General features: G+C 35.1%; 1 protein-coding gene across 1 annotated transcript; it reads right to left on the bottom strand.

Annotated features, from left to right (window-relative positions):
• Nucleotides 1-356: 356 nt before the first annotated feature.
• Nucleotides 357-12,195, bottom strand: Prp6 (pre-mRNA processing factor 6). The gene is made up of 17 exons (XM_073088534.1): nt 11,955-12,195; nt 11,480-11,539; nt 10,936-11,059; nt 10,210-10,340; nt 9,607-9,866; nt 9,002-9,262; nt 8,531-8,724; nt 7,724-7,994; nt 6,807-6,943; nt 6,250-6,327; nt 5,690-5,906; nt 5,001-5,164; nt 4,388-4,564; nt 3,732-3,865; nt 3,219-3,369; nt 2,643-2,753; nt 357-1,739 (listed from the first exon to the last, which is right to left on the bottom strand). The coding sequence occupies exons 1-17, from the start codon at nt 12,047-12,049 to the stop codon at nt 1,515-1,517; spliced, it is 2,790 nt and encodes a 929-aa protein (XP_072944635.1). The 5' UTR covers nt 12,050-12,195; the 3' UTR covers nt 357-1,514.
• Between the last annotated feature and the right edge of the window lie 2,347 nt (nt 12,196-14,542).

Raw genomic sequence — 14,542 nt, 5'->3', positions numbered from 1 at the left:
CTGAATAATTTTGAGTATGGAAGAGTCAATAGTAAATTGCTTTGAAGATTCATGCTACTAATTGGGTCATTTCTCACCAACTATTGACTTAAATAATGATGTAATAGTAACTATTCTACATATTATTTGAAAACTTACAAAGATAACGCTTATGTACGTGTGAAATTAAATATATAGATTGGATATTTATTCCTAATATTATTTTAAATAATGCTCTTACCTTAAAATGAAATAAACGAAAAAAAATTAAATTATAAGGGATCAATTTTTTGTAGATGACATTAATCTTCATAATGCAAAAAATGTTATACAATTCTTCGTTTTCAAAAGGCAATTGTGAATGAAATATATGTATCTATATTAGAAACGTTATTTATTTAACATGATATTTTATTCTAGGTATATCGTAAAACATTGTTGAATTGTTTGTACACTAATACATTTCTGTTTGGTTACCATTTTAGTTTTAACTCGTTTTGAATGTTCTAAAGTTTATTTCTAGGTAAGTCATGTAGAATCTCCATTAAAGTGTACTGAAACATTGTGGTAAAGACTTATGGGCAATAGGGTTGTAATCATTTAGATTATAAAGATAATAAAGATTATTGTAATGTAAAGATATCTTTAAAAACTACTGAATAGATTCTAAAATGTTTCTCTATTCGTCAAAGTGCAGTGTAACAGATATATTTGGATGATAAATATTTTTAAAACGATAATGGTTCGTTTACATCTACAGACATTTGCCAGTTATTAAAAATTAATCTATCTTATTTTCACTTTTTAAAGAAAATGTTCTATACAATACAATGTGTATTGACGTGCTTATCTATCGTAAAACGACCGATGGGCTGTGCCTGCCAAAATATTGTTAAAAAATATGATTGTCTCTGACATGACACATTCAACACCTGTCGACATAAATTAAGCTTAAAAGAGGGGATTGGGGGTTAGCTTAAGCATTTTACAGTATTATAGTCCGCGTAAAACTGCTAGTCCGCTCTGAATATAGAAATGAATCGCGACGCCATAGCAAATTGATGTAAATTAATTATGGTCACAGGTCTAAATAACATATTAATTATATAATTCCACGATAGTAATTATCTACAGAAGCTACTAATAATACTGATAATAAATCAGTATTATTAGTAACTATAGCATACATTTTATCAATACTCATATAAATATCTATGTCATTTAATTATTATTACCAGTATTTATAGCACACACCACTTGTCCGAGCTGCGCGAAAAATAATACGGGGTTTCACCGAAAACCAGCAGCCGCGGTTTCCCGCGACACAAGCGGATTGTAACACTTTTTCGGTATCCATCCTTTCATTTAATTATTTTGCTCACCTGTTATGTCATGTTATATATGTCTGTTTGTTTTATGTATTAAGTACTATGTACCCTTAATTTAACCGAAATAAATGTTTTCTTTCTTCACCTGTTCGCAACAACTTCAGAGCGGACTAGCAGTTTGGTGCGGACTATACTCTCCTAACCAATTCACGTAGGAACCGGCAAGTTCTTAGCAACTAACAGCAGTATCTGCTCTATACTGAAGCACCAGTTAGCTATATCCTTGGACACTTGGCACCAGTTCTCCCCATGATGCGGTTCCGCGGCCTTACAACGGGTCTTCACATCCTCTTGCTGCTGTTCGTTGCCGTGGAGCAGTTCGAACTTGTAGAAGTACGCCCACGCGTCGCCTAAGTCGGGGTCGATTTTTACCTGTTGAAGTAATAATAATATTATGTAGGAGGAAAGTATTTCAATGTTGACATGCGTAGAAGTAATCTATAAATTACTTATTAAAGTAGTGATAAATCTTATATATAATAAAATTCTCGTGTCACAATGTTAGTTACCGCATTCCTCCGAAACGGCTTTACCGACTTTCTCCAAATTTTATATGCATATTTAGTAGGTCTGAGAATCGGCTATTATCTATTTTTGTTACCCCTGAGTGATAAGGGTTGTTCACCCTTAACATATTTTTTATTTATATGGCAACACGTCTACCGGGTCAGTAGTATAGATATAAATATGAAGGTCAGACAATATCAGTGAAGTCGTTTAACAGGTTACCCCAGAAATAGAGACTAATATACTCAGGTACAAAAAAATAGATTTATTTGCCAGCATGTAATCAGTGGCTGATCTCAGGATCTCCAATATTATTTGGCGTCGATTACAGATTTCTATGAGCGGCAGTTTTTAGCAGACGCTCTTGCAGTCCGACATTAAGTGGCTACTGCCGCACATGGACATCTGGGGTTGACCCAGATATAATTATATTCCTACCTGAAGTTGGTGGTGAGGTTATCATCAAATGGACTGTATGTACCCTTTCTACTTACATTTAAAAAAAAAAAATAACAGTAGAAAACGTGAGTAACTGAGCGTATATATTGACAACAATATTGGATATCATATCGTCTAAATATTATTACAGCATTACAGAAAAAAAACTATGTATTTTAGTTTTCAAATTAATCGGTCGGTATAGCGACGGATTGGATTCGCTTATAGTAAATGACGTTTGTGAATAACTTGAAATGGCTGCCCTGTATAGTTTAGTATTTGTTAAATCCGACTTTGTTCTACGACTATGAGGATTTTGCAACAACTCACCGTCCGGTTGAACCACTCGCGACACTTATTCAGTTTACGCTCGGTCCAGAACAGTTGCGAGACGGCCAGCAACACGTTGGCGTCGTGCTCGCATTTCTTTAGAGCGTCCACCTGTGAAAACGAAAGGATTAGATATATTTGACATCAGCAATTATATAGACAATTAATACGCACCGCAGCTTAAAGATAAATACAAAATGAAAAGACTACGATTGACATAAATGAATGACAATGATTACAATTTATAAAACAAAAATCGAAGTAGACGACGCGCATGACCGAGCGGTCATCATACTGGTCTCACTCGTACCAAGTTCCAAGTTCGATCCCGGGCTAGACCGATATCTATTATGTATACGTCTTTATGCGTGACTTTGGCACCTACGATACATGATAATTCATAATGTGGGACTATGAGTGTAGAAAACGTTATTTATTTACAAAAATATATGAACATTACATAGACTAATTATTTTTTCGTAAAAATAATTATGAGTCTATGGTTTCAATGTTCAATGCAGATTCAATGTTTGCACAAAATGCACAGTAAATGTATATAATACTACGAATACTTACACTCTTAGTTTTCCTCTGTGGCCGCGACTCCATGAATATCGCCTCCGCCCACAAACGGCCAGCGTTGGGGCACTCCTGCAGCGCCTTAGCCATCACTGCATTAGCTATTTCTGGACTACCGTTCCGCCTCTCTAGTCGTACACTTTCTAACCTGTAAGAGTAACATTACAAACTGTAGTTAATTATGCTAAAATGTCTTCTATAACATTTGGTTTGAAAAATTTAAAAATAAAATAATCTAGAAGGCGATAACAGCGCCACCTACTTCAATTCGGGTTCAACTATAGTTAATACTAATAACCATAAGATTACTTCAATAGTGCAAAAAAAAAACTTAATTAAAATCAGTTAATCATTGTGTTGGAAAAAAAGGATTACGGATATACGCACATCTGAATTTCAAATATCAAAATAAAATGTATAGTGCAAGTAAAACAACCCTGTACTTTGCTTTTACACTTATATACCGATTTATCTACAAATAAAAAAAGTTTTGCAACGAATTCCACTTACCATAACTCCGCATTTTTAGGATTCCTCAACCTTGCCTTCTCCAAGACTGATCTCGCTTTGGTAACGTGTTTCAATTTCTCTTCCAACCTCGACAGTAATATCCACATAGGTACACACGTCGCGCATTTCTTCAACTGTACATGAAATGATAAAAATATTTCTAATATTTTTAACTACATATTCATGAGTGAAAATCCAGGTAAGTAAATAAATTGGTAATTGATAACTTATCTAATGCGAAACACGTACGCGAGAGCGAAACAACAGGGGAAAAGTTGGAAAGGATCGGGAAGGCTATAGAGAAGAGGGGATAGCGAAAGCCGTATATACAATTATAAATAAAATTAAAATTTTCACCATTTGCAACTTCGTGTACTCGTGGTTAAAGTAAAAAACACAGTACACCTGTGCGAAACGTAGGAAGAAGTCAAGGAAATAACGAAAGGAAAAGCGAGGAAATAAGAGAGAAAAAGTGTAAGTTCGAGATGAAGCAGAAGTGATGCGAAATTAATCTCTCCTAGATTGATTGAGCAGAATGTTTGGTCAGGTATATAACGGAAAATGGGTAAAACACAAAGACCACTCGTTAAGATTGCAACAAGCGGAAAAGGGTTGTTCCACTTGTCTTACGTTTAAAAACAGCAAATTATACTAACTCCCTGCGTATATGTATTATGCGCGTCGTCATCCTTGCCCATTTGTTCCTCGATGTGGCCCTTCATCATGTGCAGCTTCGCGTAGTCGCCGAACACCTTGATGGCTTCTTCCAGCAGATTCAACGCCTCTTTCAGGTTACTTAACGCCCATTCCAGCTTTGCGGATTTTATCATCACCTGCACATCAATAGTTTAATTTTAGAAGCTTTGGTAAAACAAAAGCGTTGCCTTTTCTTATCACAATTAACAAGACATTAATAAACAATGAATAATTTGCGAATTTTGGTTCTCATATAAGTCTAATATTTAAATAGGCTAAAAGAGTTAAGAAAGTAATTATTTATTGTGAAAATGTAAGTGCGGCATATTGATAAATACACGTCAATACGATAATAGTAGAAAAAATACATATCTCACCACGCGTCATATGTATGATTGTGCATACTTAGAGGCAGGCGTCTTTAACCTATATTACTAAGAGTCTTACACGCACTATACCAATTAATAGTTTTTTCTGTACAATGGTACATGGTACAAAAATGTATCAGTATGGTATACCGTTTAAGTCCTAAATTTGTAAAGTTGATTTCGAAAAGCAATTATTTTTACGTACCCTGGGAGTAGGTGCAGAAGCTCGAGCCTTAGCGAGAAGTCGTCTCGCTCTATCATATTCTTTATTCTCACTCTCCAACTTGACGGCCGCCAACCAAATCTCCTCGGAGTTGGGATTCGCTTGGAAGGCAAGGGACAGGATACCTCTGGCTGCTGGTACATCACCTGACAAACAAATAAAGGTTTTTAAAAGTTTACAGTATGGAACTTCTTGTGGTTCGTCCTTGGCTGTACCATAGTCACAATTAGATTTTGTTTACAACAAGTTTTAAAGTATTTTTTGATGGATTGCTCATGAAAGAAAAATACGTATTTAAATTATCAAATGCATAATAAATTTAAAGATTTATTAGACTTAAAATCTTATGCAATAATGTTGATAAATTAATAATCAAAGATCACAGATAAAGTAAAAAATATACATGAAAACAATGCTGTTATTGCATAGAGAATGTGTTGAGTCACTTGACTCACATATTAATACAGCATCCTAAATAAATATATCATCTTGAAGGCAAAGATAAGTTTGCGTTTTTATATTTCTAGAATTCTTCATAGTCACTTCTATTTGCTGAAAGAGTTGCATCGACCCATCATAACCGAATCATACCAACGTTTACAAAACTCACCCGCAAGCCACTTGCACTTGGCTCCCATGATCCAATCATACCAACGTAGCTTACAACTCACCTGCAAGCCACTTAGACTTGGCCCCCATAAGCCAGAGCACCTCCGACTTGGGGCAGTGAGCGACGGCCCTCTGCAGCAGCGACTCCAGGCTACTGCGAGTGCCGTGTTGCTTCTCCAAGTACGCCGCTCGCAGCCATATTGACTTCTTAGACGGAAACACTGAGAGGGCGTAACCGTATACAGCTCGAGCGCACTCGTATGCGCCTTCGTTTGCGCACTGAAATATAAATATGGGAGGTTAATTATTATTGGAACAAAAGATTAAGTATCCAATGCTTTGTTGTCAAAAAAATGGTAGTCAATGTATGTGCTACAAACTTTTATCATTTTAACCGACTTCAAAACAGGACATTCGGTATTCGACGGCTTTGTATGTATGTGAGTTTGCTTGTTTGCAATTTTCTTAAATACTACTGATCCAATTTGGATGGAGTTTTGGTTATTGAAACAACATTATGAATATTTGATCAACAAATTGAGGAAATAACACCTATATTTAAGATTATTATGTATCATGTTGTTTGCATATCTAAATCTTGTACACATTAAAAGGCACTTACAGCTTCCGCGTCTTCCATCCAAGTGTGCTTTTGATCTTCTGGCTCAATGCCATGGCCGATAACAGCGCGAATAATAGCCTGGAAAAAAGTAATAAAAGTAAAATGTTATGTTGTTACATATACAGAGAGAGTAAATTTTTCAAATGGGCCATCAGAGCTAAATACTACAAGATTTAGCAAAAAGTGCTGAAAGTAGTTATGAGGCCGATTTTAATAAAAACTAAAACAGCATCATTAGTTTCTTAAAATATCTTTTTCCCTAGCCGGGAATCGAACGACTTCATAATGAAAAAAAAAAACACCCTCTATATTATTCCACTATCAGATAGTGTCGCTTATAAGGATCAAATTCTGGGAGGTAATGATAAATGACAAACTAAAAGAAAAGCCTCAATTTGAAGAAAATACATACACACCCTCTTTCACTCAGACATGCCCTTCAATCTATCCCTCTCCACATTTCTGTCTCCCTTTTCTTATTCTAAGTAACATATTTTACTCAAAAGTAAAGTAGACAATTTATTGATTGGATAAGTCCATCTATGTATACAAGTTACCTGACAAGTGTGCACTCCACCCGACTTCTCAGCCTCCATGGCTTCCTTGAACCAGTGCTCGCGGTTGATCTCCACGCCGTTCGCGCTCAGCGACGTGATCGCGCGGTCGATGATCTTCTCCACCATGTGCGTGTTTCCTACAACAAAGTATATTACGTTACGTATTATATGTATAAGAGTTGTTCTTCAATGTTTTTTTAAGAGCACCATGTCATAGCGCTCCGGAAATACCTCAGGAGAAAGTTCATTCCCCATCTTGCACGTTTATAATATTACAAGCTTCCATATTATTATTCTGTTTGATTTGATTACGATCTTATCGATTAATTTAAGATCGATCTTAACGGTTATAAATAACTCTTATGTAAAACCTTATAACTCTAATGCCATCTATATAAGATGTGCGTTGTCCATCTGTCAAATAGTAATATTTTTAAAATAAATTATAAGATCTGTGTCTGCGGGTAGATTTAAAAACGGTAAATTATGGATATCAAAAAGACTTATTTACTTATTATCTTATTATTCAATTTATCAAAAAACAGCTGATATGGAATCTCAGCTCTCAAGGTGGTAGAACCCTTTGTGGTTCGACTCCGGCGGCACCACCACCACACCTATTTCTACCTTATAACAGCAGTGTTAGGCGCTGCTGTGTTCCGGTTTGAAGGGTGTGGTAAGGGAGACAGACTTTTCCGAGGCGTTCCAGCTCAGTCCTCAGGGGTAGCGGCGCATCTGTGGCCGACCTCAGGTAGGAATATCTAACCCTATCTGGGGTTGATTACAGATGTCCATGGGCGGCAGTAGCCACTTACCATCAGGTGGATTGCATGCTCGTCTGCTACCCTTATATTATAAAAAAAAAAAATGGACTATTAGAATTTTAGAAAAGTATATTTTGCTGCAATAATACTTACCGTGAGCCTCTTCAAGTTTAGCAGCGGTGACCCAAATCTGCCTGTCAGTCGGAATGTTTTCACGTGCTTTATTCAGCACTTTCCTCGCATTCTCGTATGTTTCCAGCCTCGCTAGCGCCAACCACAGCTCCACACTTGTGGGGCAGCACTCCACAGCTCTTGATAACAGGATACGGGCGTCTTCTGGGTTTTCCAGCTCCACAGCTGCTTTCCAAAGACGCACCGAGTTTGGAATGTGTTCCAATGCTTTGCGAAATACGCGACGTTTTGCCTGTCGAAATAATATGTACTTAAAATGGCAGTTCTCACGAATTATAATAGAGGTAATTACGCCGGATTGTCCAATAAAAAAGAGGCAAGAGTTTTGGCTCTTACGACAGGCAGAAAGAGAAAGGAGAAAAGAAGACGAGAAGTGTAAAATTATCGAGGAAATTGACGGAAAGAGAGGGAATCATTGCGGAAATGACAGAAGCGGGGTCTATGTGTGCCTGTTTGTGCGGCTGGAGAGAAAGAAAGAGAAGGTAAGAGAGAGCAAGAGGAGGCCATAGAAGCAGAGGGAGTGAGGGAAGGAAATAAGGAGGAAAGGCAAGATAGAGGCATATAAAATGAGGGCAGCGGGAGTAGTGGTGATGCAAAAAGAGCTAAAATTAAGAATAAAAAAAGAGAAAGAGTTAAGTTGATCCAGAGTTATACAAATTAGACAAACACTTTGGTCACCCGTTCGAAATCAGCAATCTTCACCCATACATATCATAGGGCCGCAGCCGCACGCCTCCAGCCGCAGCACCTCGCCCCCGCACCACTCACCTTGGTCTCCTGCTCGAGGTCGGCCGCCTTGACCCAGACGCGCACGCTGTGCGGCAGGTTGCGCGCGGCGTGCGCGATGACGGCGCGCGCGGTGTCGCGGGGCTGCAGCCGCGCCGCCTCCAGCCACAGCTCCTCGCTGCTCGGGTTCACCTCGCAACCCTTCATTATCAGGTTGCGCGCTGACTGGACCTTGCCTGTGAAGTGTCAAGGAAGTCGTTAATTATAGATACATACAAGTAAGAAACAAATTAGTAAATTTAAATAAAAACTATTTAATATTCTGGGAGGTGGTCAATTTTAACCAAATCAATTTACTAACTTATAATTATTATCAAAATAAAAACTCGAAAACATTACCATCCGCATTTAGGTAATAACTCTGGTAAAATCTACTTTTTCAAAGAAATAGGAAAAAAGATGTATAAGTGAAAGAAATTTTCATTCAAACTAAGGTAAAAAGATATCACATACCTGTAACTTCTTCTAATCGAGCACTGGCTATCCAAGCAGGAGGATGGTTTGGATTAGTCTCACGCACAGATTTTAGAAGCAACCTGGCTTTCTTGATGTCATTAATATCTCCACCATATGTTGGTATCATTGACTGCAAGTCTGTCAGATATCCTTTGGGATCAACCACTGTCTGTCCGGTCACCGAATCTGAGACTTGGGACAATTTGACCGTCATCAGGGTGTTTCTGGCTTGACCAATTTTCCGGAGGTCCAAGTCGCCTGAAATAAACACGAAATCTTTAGTTTTAGATCCTTGTAATAACTGAAAAACAATCATGTATTAGACTAGGTACCAAAGTCATATGATTTCCAGATACACTACAAGACCGAATAAAAATAATGTTTTCCTCATTTTAAAATACAGTTTAAAAATGAATAAATACTTCAATTATTGAATGGATAAGACTAATCACATCACATCAATATCCTATCATCATATCCTGTACTATCTGATCCAAAGTTAGAATTCAGAATTGTGCTTCGAAGGGATCCGGGATTTGTATGCCCATATTCATAGTATTTTGACATAGATTACGTGTTGAAAGCGTAAGAAATTCACATACCTGAAGGTGTCAACATTCCTGGAGTCATCACACCAGGCATCATTGAAGCCAATCCAGATCCAGGGTCAATAGAAGATGAGGATTCACCACCCAAGTTCCTTGACAGCACACTGTCTGGTAATGGAGTAAACTTCTCTGCTCGTGGGTTACGTTGTTTCCTGTTCCTAGCATCACCCACTTCTGGAATAGCCGCCCACTCATCTTCAGAAACTTCTTTCAGTTCTCGTTTCAGGTCAGAAAACTGCTGTTGTATCTTTGGTCTGTAAACATAACACTTCTTTAGGCATCACACAAAAGCATCAGGATATGTAAGGCATTAAACACAAGAAAAATTATATTATATTCTTTATCTATGCTATGTTTAGTCTGTTTTAGTCATTCTATATAGTCTTTAATCCATTATATGATGTGATTTTAATTAAATTATTGTTTGCTTTAATTTATTGATTATGAAAGTGGTAGAAGCTTTTATCGTTAGACTCTGGAGCACCACCAGCACACCTATTTCAGCCTAATAACATGTTCAATAGTCACTTACCATCATCATCATCATTAGATTTTATTGTTTTTCTTTTTATATTATTTTGTAAAAAGAATACTCACCTCTCTTGGCGGTATCTCTCCAAGTCTTCTTTAAGTCTTTTCTCTCTATACTCCTTCCTTTTTTCATCCATTCTCTTGTCAATTGACTCATATATGGCATCAGCTTCAGCATCATCTTTATCATATGGATCCTGTAAAAAGAAAAATATTAACTAAAAATATACTTTTCATGTTTCCTACACAATGCATCAGTGTACTATATATAGTGTAGGGGTCATTCAACGATTACATAAGTAGCATATTACTAATTTTTAGTCCTTGTCAGTAAAACCAGACCAGTAAGCAAAAACCGACTGCTAAAAAATATAGTCTAAGTAATTTTTAGACAACACATAATACATAATCTGAACAAATCCAACTAAACCTCATTTAATAAGTTCGATCAAATAAGGTTAAGTTGAAAGAAAGAACTACAATAAATACAGGTAGTAATGATATAACTTGTAAATGTGACTGTGTTAAGATTAATAATAGTACATTACAATACGAGGACGAAAAATTTTTTTCTGACAAGTGTGAGTTTGCAGGCCGAGCCGCAGGCGAGGACTGCAATCACACGAGTCAGAAAAACGTTTTTCGTCCGCGTGTTGTATAAAATTTTATATTACGGGGTCGGAAATGGGGGTTTTGCGCACGCGAAGCGTGCGTAAAACGTCAATTTACGCACGCCGTGATATAAAATATTTTTATTTTACTTTTTTGTTTCTTCATATTAAAAAGTCTTACCTTTGAGAACAAAGAGCCACTGTATCCAGAAAACTCATCATAGTTGGAATCATTCAAGTCTTCATCATCATCTTCCTCCTCAGTTTTCTTGCGTTTGGCAGCCGGTGGGGCATGGCGATCATCCCTTTAAGAGATTTTAAAATTATCATTTTTATTTTATTTTTTTACTTACAAGATATCATTCAATAAGGTATAAAACAAGTACAAAAACTAACTGTTGTAGTACAGTTAGTTTAAATTACTCATGTTAAAATTTATATCATAAGCTGATATAAAAAAGTACTCTTGTATAGTCTGTGTAATACTCCTAGTCCGCCCTGAAAATAGAAATGAACGCATCGCCGTAGCAAATTGTATGACTACACCTGCTAGCAACAACTTCAGAGCGGACTAGCAGCTTGGAGCAGACTATACATTGCTACATTAATGTATTTTATATTCTAAGCATATATTTTATATCATGTGTTAAGGATTATTTTATTGAAGAGTAATGTTTATGCAAAGCATGTTTATATTATTATAAAATAGAAGAAATAATACTCACGAGACATCATTTGCATCTCTCGCTGGACCAATATCAGACCGAGTAGTAAAACCTGTAGCACTGCAATAAATGTGTCAGATTAATAAAATTCTATTACTTTAGATCATAGAATAAGTAGAAAATTAGATATATCCAAAAGTTAGACAAATAAAAAAAAAAATGTTTTTTTCGTAAATGTTACAAAACTATTGTGAAATACCTTACAAATAACAAATAAAAAGACACTATCATATAAGATGAAACAGAATAAAACAAAGTAGAGAAATGGGTACAACAAAATTTGTTTTCTGGTGGTCTTACTAACTGCTTATAGCATTTTTACTTCGAGATACTTTCAGGAAATATAGGAAAATATTATATATTTGTATATATCACAATGACGATTGAATAGAAGTATCCAAAATTCTATGTGGATATAACTAGGATATCGGGCATTGGATACAAGTAAATCTAAAATAAGTAAACAAATACAAACCCTCGACCGACACCAGCCACATAACCTAGGGGCGCGGGAATTCCTAGGAAATGCTTTTTATTTTTATTCACAAACGCCTGCGGTGGCACCGACATTATGTCACATGTAGATATACAATATTAGGAAAACAATTTGTATTTTAGTAAAAGAAACTAACAAACAGTGAATGGAGTTTGTTTGTGTAATTTCGATTCGATCGTAATTTGACAGATGATTTGACATATATATTCCACTTCGCGATCGTTAAAGTCTCAACATCACTCAATAACTGTGGTATATTGCTTATTCGTTATCTTTTCTGCATTAAAAAGAGAAAGCTGTACAACTGTAGTTACTAAGTGGAGTGAACTTATTCTGTTATCTGTTGATTTTGTCAATTTAATTTTAATAATTGTATTTACTCAAATATAATACAATAACTTATTTTAGACATCTGAAATAGTTATATATTATTTTATGCACAAACAATTTGTATTGTTGACAACAATTAGTATCAGTTTTATTATACTGCTGGCACGATTACGATTCTTACGGCGCCAAAATTTGAATGCGGATCCTTATAGATCTCGACGAGACAAGACGAAAAGTAAGAATAATTTTTTTTGATATCTCGCTTAGTTTTCGAGATATCAATATTTAAAAATCGAAAAATAAAAAAAAAATATTCTTTTAATGATGTATTTCGATAGATTTTTGGAAAAGAAAACGAAAACAAAGAATAATTTTTTTCGATATCTTGCTTAGTGTTCAAGATATTAATAAATACGTTATTAAAAATGTTGGAATTTTATTGAAAAAATTTTTTGAAGATATATTTTATCCTTTATTATGATCATCACTATTATTATGATGATAATATGTAAAGGAACATTGAGAAAAATGGGGGTATTTTTAGATTTTTAATTTTTTACTATTTTTTCCTCAACTTTGACTATTCGCCGTGAAAAAAAAATGTACTGAACTATAAGTGCACATTGCCCAAACAATATGTCTAGTTAATAGAGATTTCAAAAAGGTACCTTACTTACTATTTAAAGTTGAAGCAAAAAAGTTAAGGCTGTTTTTGCATGAAAGGGACTGAAACCAACTAAAACGTAATGATCAAGTTTTTATTTAAATTACGCTTACTACCAACTCAAAACGTATCAAACAGTACAAAATAACATCATTGACTAGTTAGACACTTAAAAATATCCTTCTTCAGTTGTAAAAAACAACTAAGTAACTAACTAGCAAACAAAGTAATACAATTTTTCAAGTGAAAATTTACCTACTTTTAACTGTCGTGTTGAAGTGAAACTTCATATTTGTATGTAATTTGAATGACAATTCCATAACTTGGTATCTTGGTTAGTTACTTAGTTGTTTTTTTACAACTGAAGAAGGATATTTTTAAGTGTCTAACTAGTCCATGATGTTATTTTGTACTGTTTGACATGTTTTAAGTTGGTAGTAAGCGTAATTTAAATAAAAACTCGATCATTTCGTTTTAGTTGGTTTCAGTCCCTTTCATGCAAAAACAGACTTAACTTGTTTTCTTCAACTTTAAATAGTAAGTGAGGTACCTTTTTGAAATCTCTATTAACTAGACATATTTTTTGGGTAATGTGTACTTATAGTTCAGTACATTTTTTTTCACGGCGAATAGTCAAAGTTGAGGAAAAAATAGTAAAAAATTAAAAATCTAAAAATACCCCCATTTTTGTCAATGTTCCTTTACATAACCAATTTACATTTCAATATGGTAGACCAACTATCTGATAGTATTTAACAGAAAAAATAATGACTGCATCATCAAATTTGTACACGCAGTTAAGGAAAGAAGATGAAGAGGGCTGAATTTTTCAAAAAATATAAAACAATTGATAGTGCAAAAACGGTGACACTTTTACTAAGGTTATTTTTTTTTCTCAGAGAGGTCAGACCCTCACCTATGTTCTCCCCAAGTTTGTCGTGGTACTTACGGGACACCCTGTATAATTATATTCCACATCTTATACAATTAATTTTAATTTAAGTTTAAAGAATAAGTTTGGCCATACAACGCGGCAACGCAGCCAGCATTCTTGGGACTCTACCGGGAGGCAGTGATTTGGACTCATTGTTTTATATTTAATTATTTAAGTTTTAATATTTCTTTTTTGTTTAAATTATATTTTTTGTGTATAGTGTATATAGATTTTAACGGTCTTATTCATAAAAAGTTATAGCACACTTATAACGTTGCTATAGTACGATTGTCAAAAAGTGTTATTCATAAACGCATTTTAGGCACTAAACCGTTCTATAAACCTTCTATAACTTATAGAGGCCAGAACCCTACTATAACAGTGCTATAAGGCAAAGATGGCCGACTCTCAACAGCTGATTCGTGATTACTAACCTAATTTGACAATACGTTTTTAATAAATTATGTCAATGTCCATTTTGTATACAAACTTGAAATAATTTATTTTAATATCCGATAAATAACATTATTATATCATTATTTTAAATTACAATGCAAATTTTACAAAGCTTAGATTATTAAAAATCTAGAAAACCGTCCACTTCGAAGAACATTGCACCAAAGAGTGATCTGTTTTCAT

The sequence above is a fragment of the Epargyreus clarus genome, unplaced genomic scaffold, assembly GCF_041222505.1.
Source record: "Epargyreus clarus isolate Ecla_fem2 unplaced genomic scaffold, WU_Ecla_fem_2.2 ptg000027l, whole genome shotgun sequence".
In the NCBI taxonomy this organism is placed as follows: Eukaryota; Metazoa; Arthropoda; class Insecta; order Lepidoptera; family Hesperiidae; genus Epargyreus; species Epargyreus clarus.
This window is presented reverse-complemented; position numbering and strand designations above follow the sequence as displayed.

Bases quoted from the DNA above. Each gene is read 5' to 3' on its own strand.
- Prp6 (XM_073088534.1), bottom strand. From the start codon at position 12,049: ATGTCGGTGCCACCGCAGGCGTTTGTGAATAAAAATAAAAAGCATTTC. The intron at 3,866-4,387 runs GTTAGTATAATT...TTTCATGTACAG, and splicing joins ATAATACATATACGCAGGGA to TTGAAGAAATGCGCGACGTG. The intron at 2,754-3,218 runs GTAAGTATTCGT...TCGTTTTCACAG, and splicing joins CACAGAGGAAAACTAAGAGT to GTGGACGCTCTAAAGAAATG.